Source organism: Crocodylus siamensis, chromosome 12 (genome assembly GCF_052110815.1).
Source record: "Crocodylus siamensis isolate JL-2025a chromosome 12, ASM5211081v1, whole genome shotgun sequence".
Classification (NCBI taxonomy): Eukaryota; Metazoa; Chordata; order Crocodylia; family Crocodylidae; genus Crocodylus; species Crocodylus siamensis.
Genome location: NC_143406.1, coordinates 4,801,432 through 4,811,174, shown reverse-complemented (window position 1 = coordinate 4,811,174; position 9,743 = coordinate 4,801,432). Strand labels below are relative to the sequence as shown.

The following is a 9,743-nucleotide window of genomic DNA, read 5'->3' as shown; positions in this document are numbered from 1 at the left end:
TGTATTGTATGTGTACGTGTGTGTGCACGTGGGTGCATATATGTATCTGAGCATGTGTGCTTGTGTGTGTGCGTGCATACGCATGTGCATATACATGTGTTTGTGTGCATGTGCGGCGCATGTGCATTTTTGTGTGTGTGCATCTGTGAATGTGCATGCATATATGTGTGCATGTGTGAGCATGTGTGTATGCATGCGAGTATGCATGTGTGCATGCATATATGTGTGTCTGTGTTCTTATGTATGTGTGCGCACGTATATATGTGTGTTTGCATATGTGCATGGATATGTTTGTGCATATGTGTGTGCCCATGCATGTGTTTGCATGTGTGTGCACATGCACACGTGTGCATGCATGTATGCATCTGTGTGCAAATGTGTATATTTGTGTGTGGGTATGCGTGTGTGTGTATGTGTGTGCATGTGTAGGTGCCCATGTGCACGTGTTTGTGTGTGTGTATGCATTTGCATGCGCTTGTGAATGTGTTTAAATATGTATGCACACTTGTATGTGTATGTGTGCGTGTATATGTTTGCATGTGCGTGCATTTGTGTGTATATGTGTGCATGTGTGTGTATGTATTTGTAGCTATGTGTGTGCGTATGTTTGTGCTTGTGTATATATGTATATCTGTGTGTGTGTCTGTTTCTGTATCTATATACGTGTGTATTTCTATATGTATATGTTCTATATGTGTTTGTGTGTGCATGTTTGCGAGCATGCAAGTGTGCATGTGTGTATATATGTGTGCTTGTGTACGTGTGTTCTTGCATGTGTATGTGCATGTGCCCGTGCATCCATGCATGTCTATGTGTACATGTATCTACACAGGTGTATAGGTGTGTGTACTTTCGTGTGTGAGTTCATGCGTGAGTGAATATGCTTGTGTGCATGTGTGTACGTGTGTGTATATGTGGTTGTCTGTTTCTATAGCTATATATGTGTTTGTATTTGTATATGTATGTGTGTGCATGTGCATCTGTGTGCGTGCATATACGTGTTTCTGCATGTGTGCAAATGTCTGTGCATGCGTGTGCCTATATATGTTGTGTGCACATGCAAATGTGTGTGCATGTTTTAATGCATGCGTATATGTATATGTGCATGCATGTGCATATCTGTGTGCACATGTGTGCACGTGTATGTGTGCATGTATTGCATGCATGTGTATGTGTGCACGTGTATGTATGCAAACATATACATAATATGCATATATACATACATATGCACACGTATACATATATACACACATGTAGATATACATGTGTGTATATATGTTTGTGTATATCCATCTGTGTGCCTATATCTGTGTGTGTATGCTTGTTTGTGTATGTGTGTATACGTATGTGTGTATGTGTATGAGTGTGTGTGTGTATGGATATGTGTGTGTATATCTACATATAGTGTGTGTGTGTGAATGTACATGTGTCTGTATATGCCTATATATGTGTATGTGTCTGCATGTATATGTGTGAATATTTGTGCATGTATATATAAACGTGTATATGTGTGTCTGTGTATACACATGTATATGAGTGTGTGTATGTATATGAGTGTGTATGTGTTTACATGTGTGCGTGTATATATAGGCGTGTGTGTATATAGAGGTGTGTATGTAAGTTTGTGTATGTATGTATTTGTGTGTGTGTATACATGTATGTGGGTATATTTATGTGTGTATGTAAGTTTACATGCGTGTTTGTGCTATATGTGTGTATATAGACGTGTTTATATAGATGTGTGTATGTATATGTATATACTGTGTGTCCATGTGCAGAAGTATGTATATATTAGCTAGCATAACATAACACACACTAGCTGGCAAAACATTTATATATGTGTGTGTTTATATGTGTACGTGTGTATGTACATGTATCTGTGTGTGTATGTATGTGCATATATATTTTTGCATATACGTGTGCGTGTGTATATAGATGTGAATGTCCACAGACGGGTATGTTTTGCTAGGTCGCGTGTGCGCGTGCGCACAACAGCAGCCCCGTTGAATTCAGCGGCTCGGCTCGGCGTGCCGGCGCCCCGCAGCGACGCGCGCTCCCCCGCCCCCCCCCCCCCCCCCGGGCGGTGCGCGCGCAGGCAGCGGGGGACGCCGGCGCGCTGGTTCTCGCCCCGCCGTTGCCGGGCGACGCGGTACACAGAGGCGGGCGGGCGGGCGCGGGCCGCGGCACCCCGCGCAGCGCAGACCCGCACCTTCCGCGTCGCCTTGGGAAAGCGCCGGCGGAGGCCGGGGCTGCGGGGGCCCGGGGCCGCCCGGGGCCAGCTGGAAGGAGCGAGGGGGTAAGTGCAGGCGAAGCGTTCCCTGCTGCCCCCGCTCCGTGCGGAGCCCAGCACTGGGAGCAAGTTCCGGCGGGCCCCTCGGCATCGCCCTGTAGCTCGGGGCTGCCACTGTGCCTGCACAAGTCGCCCCCTTCTCCTGTGGGCTTGGTTCCTTTGTCCGGAGTTTCCTTCCCGCTTCCCTGCAGCTTCATGTGCGGCGAGAGAGCCTATGAGCTCCCAAATCCCCTCTGTCCAGCAGCGGGGCTGTGACCACGCCAGCGGTTGCAAGGCGCACGGCCGGTGCTTTAATTTTTTTTCACGCCCTTCTTCAAATGAAGCAAGCCAACCTGTTGCACTGGCAGTGTTTTTAAGCACCACGCTGCCTGCGTTTCCAGTGAAGTGTAGCCGCTTCTTTTTTCCACCCCACAATGGTTATTCCTTCTTGGCCTCCATTATGGTATTTGTATCCCCGCAGCACCAAAATAAATAGATACATAAATACATAGTTTCTGCAGTGCTTTTGGACGCAAGATTTGTCATAGGCGGCACAGGCAGATGTTTGTAAGAGCCCTTGGTTAAAATATTGGCAGCGTGCTGCAACTGAACCGTGAGAGATTTCCGAAAGAAATGTAAAACAAGGCTGTGAGCCTCGTGTGGAAACCACTTCCGGGGTAAGAGCCGAAGGTCAGACGCCGAATTAGGATTTAAACAGTTGATCCGCCTGTTGAGAGTCAATGTCATTTATACGATGCCAGCTACATAGAAGACCGGTTCTGCCGGCTATAGGTACGTTTCTACTCGGCCAGGAAGGTTCGATGTCTCAAAGCGACGCTGTTTTCTAGGCTAGGCTGCAAACGGGACAAACACATTTGCACCAAAGGACACCCATGCCTTTTAATGGCGTTCTTCAGAGATCATTTGAAATGCTCGTTTGGTGGTTTCTAAATATTTTCACTGAGTGCCTGACATGCAAATATTGCAATGTTATGCTAGCTAGCGAACAAGACAGGGTACTGGGCCAACCTGCCCGTATTGTTGGGATAGAAAGAACCAATACGAAAGGCAGGCGACTAAATGAAATAGCTAAAAGTAATTCAGTAATAGGGTTAGATTTGAATGTCAGTGGAAGACAGATGCCGACTTCTGTTAGGCTGTCACGAAATGCCTTTTCGACAATGTAGTGGTTATTTTAATCCCTTTAAATAAAAGATGAGGTTGTTTTCTGTGTTAGTTGATACTGTTCATTAGAGTCATTCAAGGTGTTTTGACATAAGTAATTGTAACAGTGTTCCAAGTAATCCTCACTTAATGAGTTTTTAAAACTGAAGCCTTACAGATAAAAAGGAGAGACAATGAGAGCCTTTTTAAAAAGTCCAGATGGTGTTTTTATGCTGAAATCAAAAGAAACGACTATAGGAAGACATGAAAATTCAGACATTGTTTTGAAGGTACGTGCATAAAACTAATTACAAATCTTGATGAGGGCGCACTGGGTTAGATCTGAACTGACATGCCACAGACAGCAGTTACGCCAAGCGGGAAAGTTCTTCATCTGTTACTTCGTAGTTAGCGTGCTTTCATGTATGCAATAGATATACCAGTCATTCATTTTTATTGCTGCTGGCTTGTATGTTTTGGTCAAATTCAGTCTAAAATAAAAATGAGGAAAAAAAGCACAAGAATAAGCTTGCCAGAATATACTAAATAAAATAGAAAAAGAACACACCGCATTTTGCCCACGTGAATGATCAGCTGACATGGGTGACTTCCTCGGAGTCCAACGAGATTTTAATTCAAGAGTAGCTGGACTTGAACTCACTAAAACGCTGATTTTTCTGATCCATATTTCTAGACACTTTTTCATACTGCCAATGAAATTGTTGACACTTTTTTTTTCACCTAGTCTTGGTTTCAGTCTGTAGGTGTGGAAGAGCACCATGCAGTCATTGAATTCAGTGATTCAGAAAACAGTCTTGTTCTTCGAGATTTCAACTCTCTTCACGGTACATTTGTTAACGATTGCCAAATACAGAACGCAGCAGTGAGAGTGGGTCCAGGAGATATTCTGCGCTTTGGTTCAGGAGGAACGTTCTATGAGCTAGCGACAGAAAACGCTCCCCAGGTAATGTCCAATGAACTGATCGCTGCTTCATCATTTTTAAGGTAGCTGCTTATGAATGTTTTCTCCAGATTTGAAGTCCTGGTGCTCTGAGACTTGGTAGGAATTTTTCCGGAGCCTGGAGAAATGTTGTTTGTTGATTCACACACTTAAGCCCGTTCAAAAATAAAGCCTGAATTCTGGAGGTTTTGGTTACATATGTATTAAAGCAAAAGAAGACAGTTAAGTAATTCTGTGATCGTATACCAAATGATCAGATCCTGAATCTGTTCGGTCCCCCTTTCTCAGCCAGTTCTCCTACTGACTTTAGATGACAGTGCAGAATTAAGGCACTTTAGGTATGTACCGAGTTACTTTTATTAAACCCAACTTCTTATGTTAATGGACCACGAAAATAAAACAGTAAGATACATTCTTTTACTATTATTAGTTTCCTGTTTTGTGTTCTGCATTCTTGTAATTTCTTCATTTCTTGTTCTTTTTTTTCCTTATCAACTTATCTAGTTGCCTTTCTCCTTTTTCACCACTGGCCTTGTTTCTTTTATGCATTGCAATAGTGTCTATGAGCCTCAGTCAAGGATCGGGACCCCGTGGTGCCAGGTGCTATACAAATACAGGACAAAGAGCTGGTGCTTGCCTTACGTTGTATTCTTTCTTCTTCCTTTTGCCCTTTTCTGTGCGTGCTCCATGTTCCCTTTCTCTGATACTACTACTTGCTCTCTTAGTAGTCCAGTGGGTGGATTTTAGGAGTGTACTGGTGGACGGTGAGAGCCTTCTAGGTCTGGTTGTACTTCTGATTCTAGATATAAGATTTCATAGATTTCATAGACATCAGGGCTGGAAGGGACCTCGGGAGATCATCGAGTCCAGCGCCCTGCCCAAAGGGCAGGAAGTCAGCTGGGGTCATAGGATTCCAGCAAGATAAGCATCCAGTTTACTCTTGAAGGTGTTCAATGTAGGTGCTTGAACCACCTCCGCTGGCAGACTGTTCCAGACCTTGGGGGCTCAGACAGTAAAGAAATTCTTCCTTATGTCCAGCCTGAAACGGTCTTGCAGGAGTTTGTGACCATTCAACCTCGGTATAAGGGCATTTCTAATGAATAGAAATTTAGTGTGATCACCCTACTCCAAAAATAGATTAAACATCTGCTTTTTGTTTAAATCTGCTTTTTTTTCCCCAAGTTTGTAAAGCTGGTTCTGGTTTTGAGGTGAGTTGCGTTTCGCTTGGAGGAGCCTCCCCTGTAAAATGCCAGGAATAAATGCTCACAGATCTCTTGTGTGCAGGGCCTGGAAAATAAGAAATCTTTAGCTCCCCCTACTGAACAAACTCACCTCTTCATCTGGAGATTTAAAACCTTTAAGCATTCTCTTCCCAAAATGCTGACTGGAGTGCAAAAAGAAGCAGGCCTTAGAAAACGTCTCAATTTTTAAAGTAGTATTTTTTTAGAGGTACAGAATAACCAAACTGACCCCTTTTACCACTGTCTTCAAAAGCTATAGGGTAAAAGGAGCTGATTGTAGAAAACAGTTGTATTTTAAATTTTTCATACAAAGGCACTTTATCCCTTTTCAAACCCAAAAGTGAACTTGGATCATTTTTACTTCCTTTACTTGATGACAGTATCACTCATGTCCATAGCACAATGCAGGAGATTGGTGTGCCTCAGCAAAAGGCACGGCGTCCTCTGTGCAAAAGGCAGAGACAGCCTTGCTCATGGTATAAAAAAGTATTCACAGGTACAGGAAAAATGACATTAAAACATAAATGTAATATATAATGATAGAAAACCAGCATGGTATAGTGAAGTAGGGTCACCAAACTTTTGGGACATTTATGTTGGAAAGAATTGATGCGAACCAGTAATATTTGTATTGCCCTACATCTTGAATTTCTCAAGGAAATGCAGCTTCTTTGAAAAGGGTAAAAACAATCATGTCGATTCAGGGCTTTTCTTTCTCCTTTATTTGAGGAGAAATGCATAGGGACAACTATAGTATTACAATACATTGCTAGTCCCAGACTGCAAAGACAAATACTGTCGAAGTACAATTTTTAACAGAGGTGGGTTAATGGGCCCATAGCCTCTATCACTCAGGCTAATGCTGGGCATGCTGAATACAGTGATTCTCAATCAGAGCCTGTGGTACCCTGGGCTCCTGCCAGATCCTTTGAAGGGTGCAACAAGGTACAGACAAGCACCGGCTCAGGCTTGTCCCTGCCTGGCCAATTGCCCACCCCCATTCCCTGGTTCCTCTACAAGGAGGTAAGCACGGTAATATAGAAACGATTTTTCAAAATAGGGTGCCACTCAATTCACAAAAATTATGGAGGCGTGCCTCGAGTCCAGCGAGGGGTGCCTGAAGTCCAAAATGGTTGAGAACTGCCGATCTAGACCGTTATCTCTTTTTTGTCGTAATTGTACAGGTTAATCACATCTTTTCAAATATTAAAACTGGCAAAGATGTTGAATTGCAGCATCTTGACCAGAACAAATGTAGCATCTTGAAATTACAAATGCATTTGAAAAGTAAACCGAGAGCCTTTTTGTTTTTCACCTGGTAACACCTGAGCATCACAAACACCTATGCAGAGCAGGGAGCTGAATTCATATTGCTGCATTAGGTATGTGTGATGTTATAAACTCATGCAAGAAAAATACTAAACCCTGAAATGTTCTTATTGGCCAGAATATTTTCATACAGTTTGCTTCAAAACGTATTTGTAATTTTAAAATGTTTTAATGTATTCTGTTTATATCCTAGGATGTGTGTGTGTTGTGTAAAGCATTTCAAGGACGAACCTTGTCCTTTTTCTCCACTGTTGGCTATTTAAAGAAGACTGAGAAGAGGGCAAATATACAGTTCAGCATTTTGTGCTATGTCATTTCCTTACTCCCGAGAGAATTTTTGGTATTTATTTTCCACAACAACTGAAAGCAAAAGCTAAACTCTGAGTAGCTGATAAGCAAACTCTTAGTGATAAACAGATTTCATAGTTCATGGTTTCATAGTTTCTAGGGTCAGAAGGGACCTGAACAGATCATCCAGTTCGACCCCCTGCCATGGCAGGAAAGAGTACTGGGGTCAAACACCCCCAGGGTAGGAGCCAGCACCACTTCTCTTGGAAGCTGGTTCCAGACCCTAGCCGCCCTGACCGTGAAGTCGCGCCTCCTGATATCTAACCTAAACCTACTCTCTGCCAGCTTGTGACCGTTATTCCTGGTCACTCCTGGCGGTGCTCGGGGGAATAGGGACTCCCCCAATGCCTGCTGATCCCCCCTGACTAGTTTGTAACAGGCCACTAGATCCCCTTCAGCCTTCTCTTTTGCAGGCTGAACAGGTTCAGGTCCCGTCGCCTCTCCTCATAGGGCCTGCCCTGCTGTCCCCTGATCATACGAGTGGCCTCCTCTGGACCCTCTCCATGCTGTCCACATCCCTCCTGAAGTGTGGCGCCCAGAACTGCACACAGTACTCCACCTGCGGCCTGACCAGTGCTGCATAGAGGGGGAGGATCACTTCTTTGGACCTGCTCGAGATGCATCTGTGGATGCAGGACAAGGTACAGTTGGCATTCCTGACTGCCTCCCCACACTGCCGGCCCATGTTTATCGTGGAGTCAGTGATGACCCCAAGATCCTTTTCCGCCTCCATGCTGATAAGAGGGGAGTTCCCCAACCTGCAGGTGTGGTGCCGGCTGTTCCTCCCCAGGTGCATCACCTTGCACTTGTCTGTGTTGAAACCCATCCTATTCTCGTCTGCCCACCCTTGTAACCTGTCTAGGACTGATTGTAGTCTGTTGCATCCTTCCAGTGTGCCCACGTCCCCCCACATCTTAGTGTCATCAGCAAATTTGAACAGGGTGCTTTTTACTTCCTCATCCAAATCACTGATGAAGATGTTGAACAGTGCGGGCCCGAGGACTGAGCCCTGCAGGACCCCACTGCCCACGTCCTTCTTTTATTTAAAAGGATAAAATAGACAAAATATTGTTTGATTCACCAAGCACGTATCTTTTTCCAGCTGCAGCTACTCCACAGCCAAGAGATTCTTTCAACCTAGCCCTTTTCCTTTTTTGAAAAATCAGTACAGTCGTGTCATGCAGAGCGGTTCTTTGCCCAAGAAGCATAATGTCAATGCATAAGAATAGAAGGAATACTAAAGTACAGGGATCAGTACTAACCTTTGCTACAAACTTGGGTGACTTCTAGAAGAGATGCATGGTCCGCCCTTTCTGTGGAGAGATGTGTGTTGATGGCAACACTTGATTTCATGGGCCGTGCAGCGGGTAAAAGCCCCATACTTCACGCCTGCAAAATTCTGGGTGGTTTCCTGTAGGCAAGAGATGTTTTGAACAACATGGTTACTAACTGCGAGTGCAGCTGTTCCTTCGCCATACATCCCTCCTTTTCTAGAAATGAGCTACCTCGATGGCTTAGGATTAAGGGTGGGTTCTGGTTTAATACTGACCTAGAAATCGGATATACGGTAGGATGAATACTGCCAAAACCACGTGGGCTGTTTTCATTGGATTTCAACCACGCTCACTGCACTGTAGGCCTCTTTTTAGTCTTGGATTTGATTGTCCATCATTCTTAAGGATTACTTACCTCTACTCTGTGTCATTTATTTGAAATGGAGGGCTCTCAGGCTGGATACATCTGATCTCAAGTCACATGTCCTGCAGGCAGCTTTGCTTCAGAAGATTCCCTAGAAGGATCCTTAACCTTGAAGTGACTGACACAACCCAGCCCTGTTGAAACAAAAGAAACGCATGTCTTTGTAATCAGCTAGAATTCTTGAATCTTTTCAATAATGTGAAAACTAAAGGAAAACTAGTACGTATTCTGATGAAGCCCATGGCAAAGTCTTGCGCAAAATTTGTTAAGGAAGCCATGACCTAATTCAGCCAAGTACTTCAAAACATGCCTAACTTTAAGCATGTGGATTGCCCCGTTAATTAGAGTTTGGCTTCCACTACGGTATAAGGTACCAGTTTATGTCTGAATGCCTGAGGAATGTCTGTATTAATTCTAAATATTCATGCACAGTTTGGATGAGTAAAATTAACCTTTGCTTGGAAATGTGGGTGATTGCTGAGAGAGATTCATGGGCCAAGCACTCTGGATAAAGCTGCTATGTATTAGCTGAACAAAGATCTGACATTTGGCAGATGGACCCAGTGATTTAGGTTAGCTAACAAGGCTGTAGAACAACTTGGTGAAGCTACGTTGAGTGGGTGCAGCAGGATGAAAACCAAACGTCAAAGTTGAAAATTGCAACATAAAATACGTTGATTGGAATTATTTTTCTTAAGTATTTTATTTTGTGCTCTGTATAATATTGCATTCT

General features: G+C 43.8%; 1 protein-coding gene and 1 long non-coding RNA gene across 9 annotated transcripts in view; one reads left to right on the top strand and one right to left on the bottom strand.

Annotated features, from left to right (window-relative positions):
- The first annotated feature begins 2,075 nt into the window (after nucleotides 1-2,075).
- FHAD1 (forkhead associated phosphopeptide binding domain 1) overlaps nucleotides 2,076-9,743 on the top strand; it is a 50,540-nt gene continuing 42,872 nt past the window's right edge. Inside the window, exons 1-3 of one of the 8 annotated variants that reach the window (XM_090023247.1) lie at nucleotides 2,076-2,296; nucleotides 3,604-3,723; nucleotides 4,179-4,397. In XM_090023247.1, the coding sequence (XP_089879373.1) occupies nucleotides 3,628-3,723; nucleotides 4,179-4,397 (315 nt within the window). In that variant the 5' untranslated portion in view covers nucleotides 2,076-2,296; nucleotides 3,604-3,627. Of the gene's footprint in view, nucleotides 4,398-7,725; nucleotides 7,954-9,743 lie in introns of all 8 variants that reach the window. The other 7 variants (XM_090023246.1, XM_090023249.1, XM_090023248.1 and 4 more) reach the window with 7 other exon arrangements.
- On the bottom strand, nucleotides 4,419-9,741 carry LOC149854508 (uncharacterized). Its single transcript, XR_016438634.1, has 3 exons — nucleotides 9,002-9,741; nucleotides 8,575-8,723; nucleotides 4,419-5,681 (listed from the first exon to the last, which is right to left on the bottom strand). It is a non-coding gene; the product is annotated as an uncharacterized LOC149854508 (long non-coding RNA).